The sequence below is a fragment of the Salvelinus fontinalis genome, chromosome 1, assembly GCF_029448725.1.
Source record: "Salvelinus fontinalis isolate EN_2023a chromosome 1, ASM2944872v1, whole genome shotgun sequence".
Classification (NCBI taxonomy): domain Eukaryota; kingdom Metazoa; phylum Chordata; class Actinopteri; order Salmoniformes; family Salmonidae; genus Salvelinus; species Salvelinus fontinalis.
Window position 1 is genome coordinate 47945950 of NC_074665.1, and position 20095 is coordinate 47966044.

Sequence of the window (20095 nt, forward strand, 5' to 3'; positions counted from 1 at the left end):
GGAGGGGATGGTATATGGCCAATATACCACGGCTAAGGGCTGTTTTTAGGCACCACGCATCGTGGAGTGCCTGGACACAGCCCTTAGCCGTAGTATATTGGCCATATACCACAAACCCCCGAGGTGCCTTATTGCTATTATAAACTGGCTACCAACGTAATTAGAGCAGTAAAAATAAATGTTTTATCATACCTGTGGTATACAGTCTGATATACCACGGCTGTCAACCAATCAGCATTCAGGGCTCAAACCACCCAGTATATAATCTTCAATAATCAATGGGCGTATATAATTAATTTCAAAGTGTATATAATGAATTGGGTAGTGCATCAGCAGTTTCTCTTGTCAGTTTCTCTTGTCATTGCAGACCTTAGAGCTATTTATAACTCAGAAATGTCCATCAACTAGTTCATGTCAGATAATTATTTTTAGGCTAGGTTTTTTTTCAGCCCATTGATTCTGTTGTAATGTTTGAGTCAAATATCAAATGAACACATATAAGACATGGCAAAATGTGTATAATAGCAGGAAATTAGGTTTAAAACTACAAAATGTTCTCTACGCCAACAAGAGAGGTGTGAACAGTTTGTGTCATGAACAGTGCTTGTGCCCACAGAAATAGAAGTGGTGCACGTGCGCAGGGGGGCGCAGGATGTTCCCCAATGCTGGAAGGGGGGCCTGAGTGAAAATGTTTAGGAACCCCTGCTTTAAGAGACTCATGAAAATACTGTGGAACAAACAAGAAAGCCAATGTGCAGAAGTTTGTTCTGGAGTGTTCTACTAAAATAAATAAAGAATAGAAAAATATTTTGGGTTTCTTCCAAGTCTCAACTTCCTCAACATTGTTGTGTCTGTAGCACAGCCCCCATATATATTCTCCATTCACTTTCCTCTCGTTGTTAGTCACCCAGTAATTTCTCTGATGTGCAGATCTTGAGTAGGCATACTGAACAGAGATGATGGGTATGACATACCTTTTCCTGATATTGGCAGGTAAGCCCCCCCATCTCCACCAATTAATGATGCTACCAGTCTTTTGCTCTGTTTAACTCTGCATACCATTGTTTTTCTGTTATATTATGACCCCCAAAAATGTATGTTATATTATAACTAAATATATACAATAGAACTGAAATTGTGAATTGCGTGCACTTTTTCTGTGGATTTCTAGATTCCCTGGGTTGAATCCAGTATTATGATCAAATGCTAAGATTAAATAATAATAACATTAAATGACAGAGGGTGAATGACAGTCGCCTATTCAAAGGCATTTAAGGGTGTTTTTTGCGGATTTTGAGAAAAGAACTACTGTAGTTTAGATGCAAAATGGATATGAGTCAGTAACAGGGTTTGCATCCAACCATTTAATTCAGATGAATGACCTAATGCATAAAAAACAGTTATGACAGGCAATTTTCTCGGTATTGGATCAGTTTGGGTCTGTAAAATGTATTATGCAAGAATTGGTGGTGGAAAAGCCTCAATGTACAAATATTGATACAATAACCATCATATCAAAGTAAACTTGGAGTTACACGAGGATATGTTGTGTGGTCCTACCACTACTACTCGGGAAAGCATGCGGTGTATTAGGGTCATATTCTGGTGACATGATGGTTGATAGAAAAACCATCATGTAGCAGCAGAAAGCTTGGAATCACATGATGATGTTGTAGCCTACCACGACATGGAACAGTACGCAGAGTTTATAGGCAGATGGAATAAGTTATTATGAACTTAATAACTTATTTAATAACTTCATAACTTATGGTGATTAAGTGCATGGTGATGAGCTTTATGCAAATGTTCAATAAATATCGAGGGTAGGCTATCATGTGAATGATGTTGGTGACATGATGATCGGTAAATGGCTGGCAATTTTTTTTTTAAGGATGTTTCTTTTATTCATATCTCATCGTATAACCTACCCTGTCCACTGTCAGCTAACTGTTGTCTATAGAGCATGCGCCAAAACCAGATTGTGCAAGTATGCTATTTATCGCAACAGTTTTAGTGGTAAAAACATCCGTAGAGTTGAAAATGCAATGGAAACACATTAAACTTAAGTTACTATTCCATTTAACCCATCTGAACAATACAGTTCTCTTGACATGCCGTATTTGAAGTCCACATCTTTTGACTCAAATTTGTATAACGCCTCATAAATCATCACATCTTTCCCAAACATTCGGCTACTGTTACGGCCCTCCCTTCTCTTAATTTTCAACTCTACATTTCACAGCTTTTCTCTTATTGAATTAAACTCCGACATTTCTTTGTTGCCTCAGTGGATCGACGTTATCTTTTTCTGCCCAAGTTCCCAAAAGTATTTTGTCAATTGGCGTGTATATGACGCACGTAGTTATGCCCTAAAGCACTAAAGGCAGATACAAATGAAAGAAAACACTCAATGTAGTCTATAGATATGAATTGCACAAGAATGATACATTTATGGATTTTTAAGGCGTTGTTTTCTCTTTATGCAACCCGCCCGCTCCTACCCGCTCTTCACCCACACAATATTTAATGACCCTTAACCCTCCCACCCCACGGATATAACCACGGGGACCGCGGGTTATGAGTGAACCTTCGCATCACCAGCAGAGGGAAGATAAATGACTTACGCCAATGATGGAAGGACTCATATCTCCCGGTTGCTCTCTATAAAGTGCCTTTAAAATGTATCTTTAAAATGGCCTCGTAATTACTTCTGGAGTTGATTCTACATTTAGTATGAATTTCTATGCCCTGAATATTTCATTCCGTTTAAAAAAGGTAAGTCTGCCGTTTTGGACAAGAAACATTCTATCACGCTGCATGTGTCCACAGTTGCGCATTTTAGTACAAGATGGATACGGGGTATTGTCCAAACTCTATAAGATAGAACTACATTTATAAATTGATAATCTGTTGAATAAGACATGATAATGGATATACAAAAGGATAAAGAAGGGTGCATCAATAATATGGGTAGCTATAAGATAAATTAAACTATAACAAGCGCTACAATATTTATTAGAATCATTATCACCTTTATTTGCCAAATACATTTACAGTGCCCATCATAAGCATTTACCCCCTTGGATTTATATTGTATTTTATTTTTTAAATCACCGTCCTCAGGTCTCTAATCACAGCCATTGAACTCCGTAACTGTTTTAAAATCAACATTGGCCTCAGCAAAATCCTCTCCAGCAACTGAGTTAGGAAGGACGGCTGTATCTTTATAGTGAATGGGTGTATTGATATACCACCCGAAACCGAACAAATAACTTCACCATGCTCAACGGGATATACCCATCTACCAATCCGTGCCCTTCTTCTCGAGGCATTGGAAAAACTCCCTGGTCTTATTGGTAGAATATGTGCTTGAAATTCTGTACTGCACTGAGTGACCTTAAAGATAATTGAGTGTGTGGGGTACAGAGATGGGGTAGTCATTCAGAAGTCATGTTAACCCCTATTATTGCACACAGAGTGAGTCCATGCGACCCATTATGTGATTTGTTAAGCAAATGTTATTTCATATTTGTGATGTATTCACTATTATTCTACAATGTAGGAAAATAGTAAAAATAAAGAAAAAACATTTAATGAGGAGGTGTCCAAACTTTTGACTGGTACCGTACACATTATGAAGTATTTTGTGTAGAGAAGTGAAATAAATCACAATTAAATCCCTAGCACAGCTCCCACTTTGTAACGCAGCAAAATGTGCACTACAAAGTGAGAAGGTTTGTAAGAAGGTCAGTTCTGGTGACTTTAAAAAAAAAATATATATATATATAATATAATTTCCCCCTCCAGAAATAAACCCAAGAACATATTGGTCCATATTATCAGGCAGGTGTTATCTAGCAATACGCGATATCACCTTCTGTAGCCTAACTGATGCAGGATAGTGGCAATAAATGCATTGGCTGAGAGTTTTCCATCTGCATTTACCCCATTGCAATCACAAACTCTAAACTTTAGCTTGTTGCAAATTAGCAACATACTGATGACTTGAATGTCCCCAAAAAACGTTCCAATGTCACTCAGCCAAGGATCATGTACTATGAATATAATGTAGGCCTACCTGTTACAGCTGACCCGTGTTACATTTAACCCCGGTCTCCCCTGAGCATTCAACACCGTTGGCGCCATTGGCGAGGACTAACTAGCATAACCATGCCCCTGCTAAAAACTCAGGTTCTAAAATGGGGCAGTTCACTCATCTTTTGGAAATGAGAAATAAGTAACAAAATAAAGCTCTGTGATACCCTCTTTTAACAGTGGCCATCAAAACTGCTTTCAAAATGTGTGTTTTCCCACGACTGCATTAAGAATGTTATACAATGACGGGGGATTCATTCTCTCTCTGTGTGGCACCCGCAATTTGTATGTGCCTTGAGAGGAATATTATTTTCTCACATAGAATACGACAAGCTGACCAAACTAATCTACTGGGGTTATCTGACTTTGCTGTTGCTTACTCTTGTTGTTGGCTCAGGAAAGTTAATTGTGGACAATATTTTTCATTAGATAATTCAAAATGTGCATAACCAAAGGTAGCTACTGGGGTCTCAGTTCCGCCTATCTTTCATTTGGATCATAGGTCGCTTCACCAGGCCCAGTTTAACACCTGGATACGGGTGAAACGCTACCACAGCGTAGAGAGAAGGGGAAGTGCGTACAGAATTATGTAAAAACTATTTTATTTTATTTTTTACAGTGTTTTCTGTTGTGGTCAAGAGTCAGCTCAAACCCCAGGGTAAGTACACAGCGTTTACAACCCCACACACAACCAAAAATATGTACTTTTCACTTGAAGCCAGAAACCATACACGCCCTTCTACCTACTCCGCCCGCCAAGCCTCCACATGCCCCCGCCTTTTTTCTGCTTCCGCCCATAATTTTGCACAATATCTCTGAAAGTGTGATAAAGGCGTTAGCCATTATTGCAACTTTCATATCACTTCTAAAGTGCGATGTCTCAAACGCTGCTGCTTGTAATCTACCGCTAGGTGGCAGCATAAACCTTACCTCTGAGACTGCAGTTGGCCAATTCACTGTCCCTCCGATTTACAGTAGCCAGCAGTGACAAGCATAATATTGTGAGAATTCCTATTTGCACCAAGAGAAAAAAGCATCTCCTCAAACGGTTCTCTCTCCTGTGTCTCTTTTCAGTTTCCATGGTCCTCACATTCAAGCAAGTCTACTCTGGGGATACAATAATTCTGAGTTGTGTCAACAGCACAGGTAAGGTAAAATGGTTCTTCAACAAGAATGAGGATCAAAATCAAGCCAACCAGACATGGAGCATAGAGGCTGCCTCCGCTAAGAACTCCGGCTCATATGAGTGTGAGTACAATGGACAGAGGAGTGACACCTTCACCATCAACGTTCTAGGTAAATATACCATGCCAACTCCCGAATGCCTAAGCCTCATGAACATATCGTTTCAGCTGTGGCATAAAATATGGGTAGTTTAAATTAAGCAGAGAATTCATAAACTAACAGATATGGCAAAAGAGTTTGATATTATAGTATATTTGTGGGTTGTACAGACATTTGGTCAATTATTACACTTATTTTTATACAAATATTGCTGTGTTCAATATGCATGCGTCATATACATGCTGTTTTCATGCTCAACCTCTCCCCTTACTTTACTTTTGAACCTTCCACCTCCACACCTTCACCTGGGACTGCATCACAGAGTACCTTCCACCTGCCACTCTGTCGATCAAGTCAGGGGAGCCAGTCATCAACATAGATGGCTCAGTAGTCCTGGAGTTGCTGGTGGAGGAGGAGGAGAGTCTGTTTGGATGGTGCTGTTGGGTGTACAGGGGTGGGAAAGTACAAAAAATAAAACTCAAGAAAAGTCTGACCACCAAAAAGCACAAAGTGTTGACCTTTCAACCCAACAAACTGACAGAGAACATCGCCATCTACTGGTGTAGTGACACGACAAACCTGAGGAGCACCCCCATCACCATCAAGACCTCAGGTAAAACAACCATTGGTGGCTGCAATGTTTCCATAATTTCAAAGGAATTATGGAATAAATATGAACTCTCGAATTCATGTTTTGGCAATTGATCATCTCAATCCCAGAAACCCAGGACTAAAATATTGTAATGACCCGGCTGGGTCATTAAAGAGAAAAGAGACGGACTCTAGGTGTACAGGTTAGAACACAGGTTTATTCCTAAACTGGGCTATTGTTCAGGCCACAGCCCACGCCGCTAAATGCCGAACGTACACAATTATACATGTCGAGTTAAGGTCACTCTCATAGGAACAGATCAAGGCCCGAACAGAAGAGAGAGATATGAGACACTCATCCCTCTTTATGCATTTCCAAATCCCGCGGGATTACCCATCATACCCCCCCAACCTTTCCATCTGTCCTGACATATTTAACCCCTGCTAGTAGCCATGAGACCCATAACACACCCACAAACACAGAACACAATACCGGGTCGTTCCATAGCCCCCCCCTTTCTAAACTCTAGCCCCTAGGGTTACACAACAAAATCCTTAAAACGACCCGGAGGTCGCATCAGTCTCTTGGGCCTCCCCGCGGTGAACCCCCAGAACACTCCCCTGCCCCAATGTCATTTCAAGCGCCCTCCGAAGAAGCAGCCCCCTCCCCAGGTTCAGGTTGCGCTAGAGTCTCCTCGTTAGACTGTTCCCGTGGGCTCACATCAGAGACCTCACTCCCATTCCCTACCGTTTTCCTCCCTCTGTAGGGTGCCAATCGATCCCGGTGGACCACCACCTTCCTGCTCCGTGGAGGGACCTCCACCCGGTACGTCACCTCCCCCACTCTCTCTTTCACCAGCCACGGCCCCACCCATGCACTGTCCAGCTTTGGGCACCGCCCCTTCTTGCGCATGGGGTTGTGTAGCCACACACATTCTCCCGCTCCAAAGTGCCTCCCCCTAGCGCGCGAGTCGTAGTGGCGCTTTTGGCGCACCCCTGCGTTCTCGAGTTGCTCTCTTGCGAAGGTGTGAGCCGCTTCTAACCGGTTCTGCAGACGACACACATAGTTCGGGCCAGGCAAAACCCGGTCGTCACTATCAGGAGGGTGGCCAAACGTCAGTTCGGCTGGGGTGCGCAACTCACGACCTAACATTAGTAGTGCTGGGGAGCACGCAGTCGATTCTTGAACAGCCGACCTACACGCCATAAGAATAAACGGAAAGTGGGTGTCCCAATCTCTCTGGTGTTTTGAGGTAACGATGGCCAGCTGCTGTGCTAATGTTCTGTTGAATCTTTCCACCAGCCCATCACTCTGGGGGTGAAGCGGAGTAGTGCGCGTCTTCTCCGCGCCTAACCGTCTACACAACTCTGTGAACACCCGTGACTCGAAGTTTCTCCCCTGGTCGCTGTGAATAGACTGTGGCACCCCAAACCGACTGATTATTCCCCCCACCAACGCATCAGCTACTGTCCCCGCCTCCTGGTCTGGGAGAGCGTAACCCTCCGGCCACTTGGTGAAGTAGTCCATAGCGGTTAGAATCCACCTGTTACCGCTGTCTGTGGTTGGAAACGGCCCTACTATGTCTACCCCCAGTCTCTCCATGGGCTCCCTTACTGGGAATTGTTGTAGGAGGGCGTGTGACTGACCTGGAGGTCCTTTTTTAGCAGCACACTCGTCGCACTGCCTACAAAAGTCCTCAACATCCCTCCTGTGCCTGGCCCAATAGAAGCCTTTACGCATGCGCTTTAACGTTTTGGAGATCCCAAAATGCCCTGCGCCTACTCCCCCATGAAGCTGCTGTAACACGCTCCCCTGCAGCCTTTTGGGCACCACTACCTGCCACGTAATTTCTCCAGTCGCTGGCTTTTTCCACCCCCTCTGGAGCACTCCCTCAGCCACTCTAAGGACTGTGAATTTAGCCCACAGTCCTTTGGTGACTGGTGATAGAGGGGCTACGTCCCCCCACGGCGGTCGTCTTCTCTCTTCCACCCACCGCAGCACAGGACGCAGCTCTGCGTCCTCCTCCTGGCGACGCCTCCACTCCCCAACGTCCACAGCCTCAAGCTCCCGGCACTCTGTCACACTCAGCTGACTCACCGTGGCGGTGACTCCCTCCTCCCTGCACAGTTCTCTCTCTCGCTCCACCCGTTTGGCGCAGTACCCACAGTCATCCTCAGCACACGGGCGGCGGGACAAGGCGTCTGCATTGCTGTGGCGAAGGCCGGCTCTGTGCTCCACCTGGAAGTCGTAGGGTTGTAGCTCCTCCAGCCAGCGGGCAATCTGACCCTCTGGCTCCTTGAAGGAGAGAAGCCACTGCAGGGCGGAGTGATCCGTCCGGACCACAAACGGCAGGCCCCCCAGGTAGTACTTGAAATGGCGTACTGCTGCCACGACAGCCAAAAGCTCTCTCCTTGTCACGCAGTAGCGTTTTTCAGCCTTATCAAAAGTTCTGCTGTAATAAGCTACTACGTGTTCCCCATCAGGACCACGCTGAGCCAGCACAGCCCCCAAACCCTCATTGCTTGCGTCGGTGTCCAGGATGAACGGACGGTTCGGGTCTGGTGAGGCCAGGACAGGGGCCTCCATCAGGGCCCGTTTGAGGGCCTCAAACGCCCGCTGGTGCTCTTCGGTCCACTGAAAAACAGTGTCCTCCTTGAGTAGCTGGTTCAAAGGAGCCGCTACCCCAGCAAACCCCTTCACAAACCTACGATAGTAGGATGCCAGCCCCAGGAAGCTCTTAACCTCTTTTTTCCCCCCTGGAACTGGCCACCCCCTCACAGCCTCTACTTTGTCTGGCATCGTGCTGATGCCCTCACCACCCAGCTGATGCCCCAGGAACGCCACCTCCCTTTGCATGGAATGGCACTTTCCCGGATGTAATTTTAGCCCCGCCCGCAAGATTCTCTCCAACACTCGCCTAATTGCCCCCAGTGCCCCCTCAAACGATGTGCCGTGCACCAATATGTCGTCTAGGTACACAACACACTCGTCTCTCGGAACCCCCGCCAGCACTCTGTCCATGAGCCTCTCAAAGGTGGCAGGAGTATTACAGAGCCCGAAGCACAGCACCTTGAACTGCCAATGGCCCCTATCTGTGGAGAAGGCCGTTTTTTCACGTGCCCCTGGCGAGAGGGGCACCTGCCAGTAGCCACTGCACAGATCAAGGGAGGAGAACCATGAGGACCCTCTCACGTGGTCTAGCGACTCATCAATCCTCGGTAGGGGATAAGAGTCTTTAGTGGTGACAGAATTTAGGCCCCTGTAGTCAACACAAAACCTAAGTTTACCCCCTTTCTTAGGCACCATGACGACCGGCGCGGACCATGGGCTATCTGATGGCTCAATGAAATCAGCCCGCAACATGTCAACAATAGCTGTGTCTGCTGCTTCCCTCCTGGCAAGGGGAATACGACGGGGCCGAATTTTAATGGGTCGGGCGTCCCCAGTGTCTATTTCGTGCTGAACTAGGTGCGTTTGTCCTACCTCATCTTCCCCCCAAGCGAAGCTATCTTTAAAGTCCAACAGCAGCTGCTTTAACTGTCTCTGTTGTCCCTCATCCAGACCCTGACAGTTCTTCAGCCACACAGCCTCGACGGCGTCGATAGCTTCCTCCTTCCCCCGTCGGGCTGATGGGTTGAAGGGGCCAGTGTGTTTTGGGCTACTGGGCTGCCTGTGCTTGCACCATGATGGGGAGTGAAGGCCGTCGCCGCCGGAGACAGCTGCTGGGATGGCACAACGACCAAGGGAGCAGCCGGGATGACCGGTGGAGTTTCTGCAAGCTTGGAGGAAGACGGAGGGACAGCCCTGCCCCCTGCTGGCCCTCCCGAAGGCGACATTCCCACTGTGGGCCCCCCCGACAGCCTCAAAGTACCTGACGCTAAGTCCAACTGAGCCCCACAGTTTTTCAAAAAGTCCATTCCCAGTATACAGGGGTCCTGCACCGCTGCTACCCACACCGGACACCCCACAGTTCTCCCCCCCACAGTCACAGATAGCTGACACTTCCCTAACATGGGGGCTAGCTCCCCCGTGACAGTCCGTAGCTGGACAAGGGTCGGCTCCACCCGCACTCCAACAGGTAGTATGTCTGGTCTCACCAGGGTTACTGTAGAGCCCGTGTCGACCAGGGCCAAACATTCCACCCCCTCTACCTTGACGATGACATTGCAGAAGTCCCCAACGGTGGTACGTCCCACCACAACTACCGGACTAGGAAACACGGCGGCAGCTACACCCTGGGGGAGCAGGTCCCCACCCTTGTCTGCGCTGCTGGGTACCTCCTTTGCTTACAGTGGGTTCGGGGGCGGGGGGGTGGGCCCGCGCTGCCCCCTGCGCAAGAACCCGTTGTCGTTTCCCTGGTGACGGGGGAATCTGCCACACTCCCGCTGAATGTGGCCAGGTTGGCCACAACCCCAGCAGACAATAGGAGTTGAGCTGACACTGCGACGTTGCCTGGAGCCCCTCTCCATGACAAGCGAAGCAGTCTTGACTAGCCCGCCCAACTCGTCAACCCACTCTGGTTTTGTGACCCCTGGCACCCCAGCCACCGCTGCTCTCACCTCTGGTTGACTGGTGACTTCCACTCTCACTCCCTCACCCCAGATCAGCTCCCTCTTCCTGGCTATCTCCACTGCAGCCTGCAGAGATGGTGGGTCCGCCATCTGAACATGCTTACCCAGTTCGGTGGAAGAGAGCGCTCTAATAAAACTGTCCCGTGCCAGCTCGTCTTGCACCCCAATCGGCATAGTTGCATAAGCCCGCCTGGTCAGGCTCAGAATACCACTTGCCAACGCCTTTAATGATTCCCCCTGAAGTCTCTTTTTGTTACACAGTTCAATCCGCAGCATGTTGGGCTGCGCGTCGCTGCCGAAACGGCCCCCCAATGCCTCCACTAGCGCACCGTAGTCGCCCCTATCGTCCGGGGCTAGCGTTAGCAGGCATTCCGACGCCTCCTCCGCCAGGCTCAGGGCAAGCTGTAACGCTTTCGTCTCGTCAGAGCACCTCCCGGCTCTAGCCAACAACTCGAATTGAGTGAAAAAAACTTCCCATTTACCTTGTCCATTGAACTTTGGTAGTTTAGCCGCTACCGTGGCTAATGGCAATAGGTCGCTGCCATCTCTGTTTACATAAGCAGGCCCAGCCATTTCCGCACCCGGTGACGTCGATATCCCCGTCGCCGTGACGTCTGCTCTCGAGCGATGTGAAGGAAAACCCGCCAGTTCTGCCATCTTGCTGACTGACAATTTAACTCCCGCCAAGTGGCTCTCAAGCCCCTCTACGGCAGTCGCCGCCTGACCCTCCCGACCGGATACCCCCGAGCTCACAACGGACACTTTGTCCGACTCTTCCTTAATTTTCCGCCTCGCCCCAGGCATCATGACCGTAGATGCGAGTCACGTTAAAGCCAACCCGGCCTATACTGAACAGCTAACTCGCCTAGTCTCGATCCCTTAGTTCGAAAGCACTTCTGACACCAATGTAATGACCCGGCTGGGTCATTAAAGAGAAAAGAGACGGACTCTAGGTGTACAGGTTAGAACACAGGTTTATTCCTAAACTGGGCTATTGTTCAGGCCACAGCCCACGCCGCTAAATGCCGAACGTACACAATTATACATGTCGAGTTAAGGTCACTCTCATAGGAACAGATCAAGGCCCGAACAGAAGAGAGAGATATGAGACACTCATCCCTCTTTATGCATTTCCAAATCCCGCGGGATTACCCATCATACCCCCCCAACCTTTCCATCTGTCCTGACATATTTAACCCCTGCTAGTAGCCATGAGACCCATAACACACCCACAAACACAGAACACAATACCGGGTCGTTACAATATTGTGTCAAGTGCTCATACCATTATGTTACATACCTATTCTGTCCACGATTAGGAAGAATTATAGCCTCCTTGTCAAAGTGTTATTGGTTACAGTAGGCTCTGTGTCAGACCTCCAAATTTGAAGTACATGTGTTGTAGCCTAGGCCTAGCTTTGACGCAAGGGCGTTTTCACACCTAGTCCTGAGCTATAGTTCGAATCTGAGTTAGATTATTCGTTACATTGTATTTTTTTCCAATTTGTTCCGTTTCACATTGCCAAATGTCAAACGAACTACGATGCCTAAACAAAACCACGTGGTCATGTAAGTCTATTGTTTGTTGAGTTCATTGTTTATTGGAGAAAAATGCTCACGTTAACGTAATCTATGATTATCAAAAAGCTGAACTTGTGTCCCCAAAAAATGACTTTGGGTTCAACAACATGCGGTAGGTAGCAAACAGCGCAATAGCTGCTCTAACTGGGAAGTAAGTAGGCTATATTCTGTAGCCTATTGGTGCTTTCAACATAACTGGGAACTAAACAACAAAAATTAGGTCAAATTAGGATGTCATTGTTCTTCAGGTCGGAAAGTCTCTAGAAATATGCCACAATTGTCCATTTGGAATTCCGAGTTGGATGACCATTCAAAAGATTTTTCCCAGTCGGGGCTCGTTGTTTTCCGGAGTTACAAGTTGTCTTTACCGCACTGGAAGTCGAAGAACGCTTGCAGTCGAAGAACAAATAATACTGCACGCTCTTGGTTATTTTCCTGTGTTTGGTCCAGACTGCGTTCTCACCTGCAGCGAACTGCACCACAGTACAAATGGAATCAGACCTAGACCACCCTTTTTGAGCCAACCAAGGTGTTTTGTTCACACCAGTCCAAACAAAGAGAACTTAGGGGGGAAACAATTTATGTATATAAACCCTGCTTTGCTGATTCAATGTGTTGGCCAATGAAAGATTTTGAAGCTAACGGTCGGCCATTTTGGCACTCCTCCTCAGAAGAAGCAGTCCTCCAGGAATGATTGGAATTCTACAGCATTTCAATTAAATGTTTCAAGGAAACAATTACACATATTTAAGTATTTTGTTGTTGTAGTGGGGACAGTAACATTAGTACTTTATAAAAAATATATATAACCTACTTTAACGAAAATGTTTTTATACTTTAGCATTTAAAAAATATATATAATTAAAACATATACATTATCGTGTCTGTAGAATAAACGTGGCAAAAACAAATATGGCAAAAACAAATGTAGACATGAATAAATGCATTTTTATAGCTTTCAAAATATTTTTTACACAATGGGGGAGTGCCAAGATGGAGGCATGGTGGCGTCGTGAATATATAAATCATTGGGGGAAATGAGTTCGGAAAACCACTGCAAAACAAATTGGGTGTGAAAGTCCCGCAAGATGCTTTTGACTCCAGCACAATGCCAAAAGTCTCTATTTAACGGACTTATGTGATAAAACCAGACTGCGAAGAATTCACCAGGAGGCACAAGCCAATTGTCATGAGAAGACCAAGCCATGAATTAAAACAAAAGCAAGAAATAGTCTAATAGCAAATCACTTACTAGAGCAGCCACTTGTAGGCATAGTATAATGACTTGTTGCCAACATTTGTTTTTGACAGCTGGGCATGCAAAACCTGGTTGACAGTATTTGTATTTATTATGGATCCCCATTAGCTGCTGCCAAGGCATGAAGTAGACATGAAGTTGCATCAATTTAACAACAATTAAAGACAAAATGTATATTTGTTAAAGTATGCCTATACTTAAGCAATAAAGCCAATGCACAGACCTTTTGGGGGGCATGTGCTCAAGCTAAAAAAGAGAACCAGAAATTTTTTTTTCGCAACCATGGTCACAGACTTGTTGAGCAATTATTACAAGAATAGGAAGGGAAATCAGCACAATCTGATGAGTAAAGTGTTTTTGGTAAATTATTTTAAACTGGAAAAATGCTACACTTATTAACAATGACCAACACAATTCCAGTCAAAATAGAAGTTTGTAAGAAATACTGTAGCTTACCATTACTATATTTGTTGCCACTATCATGTATCCCAGTGGCTTGCAAACTTTTTGACCCATGACCCCCAAAAAGGAGTGGTACAAAATTGCCCCCCCCCCCCCCCCCCCCCCCCGCATACACATGAACATGCGGGCACAATCTGGAGCTGAAAGTCATTCATGTTAGCAGCCAATATCAAATAGGGATATATCATGTCACTTCTCTGGAGTCCAAAATCATAAGGACTATATGTAGTGGAGGTTGCTGGATAGGATGTTCTGTCTACATCGCGCATTCACTTTGGAAGGCAGCCTGTCTGCAGTGCTCGTTGCCAGCTATTGTTCTGGAGGAAATAAAACAAGTTCTTTCTGGTGACTAATCTGGATATGTGCGCCATTGGTCAACAATCAAGACACCCAACTTTTTGGGTTCTTACTGTGGAATGCAGTGTTTAGTTTTCGCATGTCGTCCAAAAAGCTATACTTTTGAATCATCTGTTCATAGAACATTCTTCCAAGAGTCTTGATGATCATCTAGGTGCTTTTTGGCAAACTTGAGTCAACTTTTTGGATGACATTGGTCTCAGTATGCCTGGCGAAAACCAAACACTACATTCCATAGTAAGAACCTCATACCAATGGCCAAGCATGGTGGTAGTGTGATGGTTTGGGGATGCTTTGCTGACTCAGGACCTGGACAACTTGCCTTAATAGAAGAAACCATGAATTCTCCTCTGTATCAGAGAATTCTACAGGAGAATATCAGGCCATCCAACTGTGAGCTGAAGCTGAAGTGCAGCTGGGTCATGCAGCAAGACAATGATCCAAAACGCACAAACAAGTCGACATGAAAATGTCTAAAAAGCAAAAAAAAGTTTTGGAATGGCATAGTCAAAGTCCAGGCCTAATCCCAATTGAAATGTTGTGGCAGGACTTGAAACGAGGAGTTATTGCTTAAAAACATACAAATGTCACTGATTTAGAGCAGTTCTGCATCGGCCAAAATTCCTCAACAGCGGCGTGAGAGACTAATCAACAGCTAAAGGAAGCATTTAAAAAATATATATATATATTTAAAAGATGTATTTCACCTTTATTTAACCAGGTAGGCCAGTTGAGAACAAGTTCTCATTTACAATTTAGTTCTCGTTTACAATTTGGTTGCAGTCATTGCAGCTAAAGGTGGCACAACCAGTTATTGAGTGTATTGGAGCAATTATTTTTTCACACAGTGGAATTGGGTGTTGCATAACTTTGTTAATTCAATAAATAAAATAAGTATCACTTTTTTTGTTAACTCAGGTTCCCTTTATTTAATATTAGGTGTCGGTTGAAGATCTGATAACCTTCAGTATATAATATGCAAAATTAGAGAAAAGGGGGCAAATACCTTTTCATTACACTGTATAAATCATGGAAAGAGGTGCAACTAGCTTTCAACTGTCCTACAGGAATCTAATTTGTATCACCCATTGTTCATACAGTATGAAGGGTTTTAAGCCACTATGATTAGACAGAGGTTTTAGAAACTGAGCACACTTGAAACATCAATATGTCCATCAATTATTTGAAAAGGGTACTCTAAAATCATTTGAAAAACTGAGCTCTGAGTTGAATATACTGTACCATGGTCAGACTTCTTCAGGTATCTACAAGTAGGTATCTATAAGCTATATACTGACTGTGAACATGGAAATTCAGTGCGACTAAGGGTTCTGTCTGATCAATGATCTCTTCATTTTTATGGAACAGTGCATTCGGAAAGTATTCAGGCTTTGACTTTTTCCACATTTTGTTACGTTACAGCCTTATTCTAAAATGGATTAAGTACAAACATTTCCTCATCAATCTACACACAATACCCCATAATGACAAAGCAAAACAGGTTTTTAGAATCTTTTGCAAATGTATTTAAAAAAAACAGATACCTTATTTACATTAGTATTCAGACCCTTTGCTATGAGACTCGAAATTGAGCTCAGGTGGATACTGTTTCCATTGATCATCTTTAAGATGTTTGTACAACTTGATTGCAGTCCACCTGTGATAAATTCAATTGATTGGACATGATTTAGAAAGAAACACACCTGTCAAATCTGTCAAATCAAGCCATGAGGTCGAAGAAATTGTCCGTATAGCTCAGAGAGAGGATTGTGTCGAGGAACATATCTGGGGAAGGGTACCAAAACATTTCTGCAGCATTGAAGGCCCCCAAAAACACAGTGGTCTCCATCATTCTTAAATGTAAGAAGTTTGGAACCACCGTGACTCTTCCTAGAGCTAGCCACCCGGCCAAACTGAGCAATCGGGGGAGAAGGGCCTTGGTCAAGGAGGTAACCAAGAACCCAATGGTCATTCTGACAGAGCTCCAGAGTTCCTCTGTGGAGATGGGAGACCCTTCCAGAAGGACAACCATCTCTGCAGCACTCCACCAATCAGGCCTTTATGGTAGAGTGGCCAGACGGAAGCCACTCCTCAGTAAAAGGCACATGACAGCCCGCTTGGAGTTTGCCAAAAAGCACCTAAAGGACTCTCAGACCATGAGAAACAAGATTCTCTGGTCTGATGAAACCAAGATTGAACTCAGACTGGAGCAAAGGTTCACCTTCCAACAGGACAACGACCCTGAGCACACCGTCAAGACGACACAGGAGTGGCTTCGGGACAAGTCTTTGAATGTCCTTGAGTGGCCCAACCAGAGCCCGGACTTGAACCCAATCGAACATCTCTGGAGAGACCTGAAAATAGCTGTGCAGCAACGCTCCCCATCCAACCTGTCAGAGCTTGAGAGAATCTGCAGAGAAGAATGGGAGACACTCCCCAAATACAGGTGTGCCAAGCATGTAGCGTCATACCCAAGAAGACTAGAGGCTGTAATCGCTGCCAAAGGTGCTTCAACAAAGTACTGAGTAAATGGTTTGAATACTTATGAAAATGTGATATTTCCATTTTTAATTCAAGCTATAGGCATCAAACACACTTTCACATGCTCAGTCTATCCTATCAATAAATTATTCACAATTTAGCATGCACACCACAATTATTATTTGATTCATTTGGCTCGCTTTAGCGCTTAAACGATTTAAGCCATTAACACGAAACCAACTTCCAAATATGCTGACTGCTCCAACTTAGATTACTTGAGAAAATATTTTTGTTAGCATTTTTTTTACTACAACAATATTTAAATTAGCTACCAATGCATTTCAATGGCAAAAAAAGGCCATAGACCTAAAAGGTAACAATATTTTTTCATTCTTCACCTGCTGTATCTTCTCCTACACCATTTAACCTATCAACACCATACCAACGTTTAGATGTTCAGACTGACCCAACTTAGATTGCTTGCATTTAGATTTTTTATGCTAATTATACTTTTTAAACTACAGTATAAACATTTAAACTTTGCGTAAATGAACATGGGATTGAATGAGAATCATAGAAATACAAAGTTAGGTAATCAAAATGGTCCTGCTCCTTTGCCAATAAAGCTATAGGCTATTCTAAATTCAAATTCTTTAAAATCGAAATTAACTATAACGGTACCATTTGCATAAAATAACTCACCAACAGTAACTCTTGAACCGTTCAAGCTAAAGACACCAAACCAGAGTTCTCATGTTTAGGCTATCCTAACTTCAAATTCTTTAAAATCGTTTATAAATTATAAAGGTAAACATTTGCATAAAATAACTCACCAACAGTAACTTTTGAACCATTCAAGCTAGACACCAAACCAGCTTTCACATCTTCGGGCTATCCTAATTATTTCTAATTCTTTAACATCTTTATAAACTATAAACTACATTTTCTTCAGGAAAAGTACTTTTCTAGTTTGTATTTAAATCCTGTCAAGCCATTCCCCAGTTTCTTTCCAGTTGTGTGTGTCTAAGTGAAGAGTAGGTTTGTTTCCTATTTTTCATGTACAGTATATTCTAGTTAAGTCACAGCGTATGAGATGTATTGGTTTAATAGGTTTATCCTAATCACCTTGACCTTTTATGTTACGCAACATGCTCATGATGTCTCTCCTTTGTTGCAGAACCACACACAAACCTTTACCATATCCAACCACAAGTCCTCAATAAATATGTCAAATTTGTCGTCTGCTTACTCTCGAACCGGGGAAAAGTACTCCTGGTGAAATCTAACCCCCCAGTTACCTATCTTGGGTTCCTGAGCCATTTTTTTTGCTACTATACAGTATCTCTGCATTAAATGATAACCCTATTTTATCTGATCCCTCCCTTCTCACTTTGCAACTATGCCCTCTTTTCTCTTCCTCTCTTCCACCTTCCCTGTTTCTATCTCTCCTCCAGACCGGGTCGTACGGATGATGATATTGCCTGGGCCTGCTCTTTTGGGGGAGAAACTGAGTCTGAGGTGTGTTGTGTCAGGGACCAACCGAATTAGCCACACTATATTCTACAAGGATACACAGGCAATAAGCGACAGTTCCAGTTCTTCTTATGTTATCGACAATGTGACCGAGTCCGACCAGGGGAAATATAGCTGTCAAGCCACCTTTAGGCGAAGCGACAAAGGAAACCCAAACACAGTCATCTCAACTCAACAAGAACTGATTGTTTCAGCACCCCCTATGAAGGCAGTTCTCTCTGAGTCCGCCGGCCTGTCCTGCTCATGCTCCAGCTGCCCCAGCGGTGCCTCCTATCACTGGTACTACAAACAGCACAATCCTCAGTGGCTACCTAGAGGCGTCAGCAACAGCTACACAGATTCGATGTCGGCTGGTAGTTACGCATGCAGAGCAGTGTGGAAAAACGGGAGGTCTGCACTAAGCAATATCCATCATTGTGAGTTCCACACAAATGAGAGAAACTGAACATATATTATTTTAGCGTGAAAATATGAGAGTAGATTCTTGTTGAAGGACATGCCTGATAGAAGTTTGAAATATTCACATAAAAGTTAGTTGCTCAAGCCAACTCTTCTTAAGCCAACTCTGATGTGTAATTTGAAGAGAGAGCATCATACAGTGTTTTTTATTTTGTGATATACTTGTCAGCAAAAGCAAACAAAGTTAATAAACCTTTAGAATTGGACAAACCTAACATTGATCCTCTTTCTGCTTTACTCATAGTGACAGATGACGTCAACCCTCGCCCTACTGTGCTACTGATCACCATTGTGGTGATCGTCTTGGGGGTTGTGCTGGTCATAGTAGGAGCCATACTCATGTATCACAAGAGGAGGACTGGTGAAGGTAAGCCTACAACTGATATCCTCAGCCACTGTGTTTTTGTGTGCACACACATACATGTTTGTTTAAATGACACGTAAGTCTTTTACATGACATCAATTTTTTACCATTCAAAAGTTCTTCATTTAAAATGTATTGTCTGTGTTTGTCTGCTAGAGGCCATTTACCAAGATATGCCCCTGATGACAGTGAAGTCTCAGGATGGAGGAGATGGGGGGTACGAGGAGCTCCACAAAAAACATGGTACCAAGAGAGAGGGAGAGTATGACACCCTGAACACAACTCCAGTAGAACCAGCAGGAGGAGAGAAAACAGAGGGAGCGTACGAAGCGCTGAAGAAAGCGGAAGGAAAGGAGGAGGAGTACCACACCTTGGAGGAAGGGGTGGCGAAAGGTGGGGATGGGGGAAATGGGGGGTATGAAGCGTTGAAAAAGTCCAAAGATGGGGGAACTGGGGATCTGTACCACACCTTGGGGGAAAAGGGGGCAAAAGGTGGGGATGGGGGAGATGGGGGGTATGAAGCGTTGAAAAAGTCCAAAGATGGGGGAACTGGGGATCTGTACCACACCTTGGGGGAAAAGGGGGCGAAAGATGGGGATGGGGGAGATGGGGGTTATGAAGCGTTGAATAAGTCCAAAGATGGGGGAACTGAGGATTTGCTCCATGCTTTGGGGGCAGAAGGAGGCAAAGAGTGAGATGGAGAGTTTGAAGCATTGGAGAAGGCTAAAGAGGGGTATACCGATCTCTGGGAGCAGAAGGGGGAGAGGAGGAGAAGTAGGCCTAGATCTGAGACAATAGGAAGTCCTGTAATGACAAGAAGAAAGGTGGGGTGTAGGATCGGTGGCTAGCGCAGTTTTGCAGGGCCCCCGCAAGGTCCAAGCAATGCAGTTTTATAGCTAAGCTCATGCTATTTGACCCATTTTGCCAGTTGGCTGAAAGAAACACACTACGCTAGTGTGTAGGATAATGCATTTATCACTGTAAATGTTTGAAATGTTTAAAAGGAGGTATTTCAATACTTAGTTTTCTTTGTAATTTTTTACATTTTCAGGATTCTT

The 20095-nt window shown here is 44.7% G+C and overlaps 1 protein-coding gene across 1 annotated transcript; it reads left to right on the forward strand.

Annotated features, from left to right (window-relative positions):
• Nucleotides 1-906: 906 nt before the first annotated feature.
• Nucleotides 907-19732, forward strand: LOC129858124 (uncharacterized). Its single transcript, XM_055927143.1, has 7 exons — nt 907-993; nt 4715-4753; nt 5170-5391; nt 5702-5992; nt 18136-18630; nt 18918-19040; nt 19194-19732. The coding sequence occupies exons 1-7, from the start codon at nt 957-959 to the stop codon at nt 19730-19732; spliced, it is 1746 nt and encodes a 581-aa protein (XP_055783118.1). The 5' UTR covers nt 907-956.
• The last annotated feature ends 363 nt before the right edge of the window (nt 19733-20095 follow it).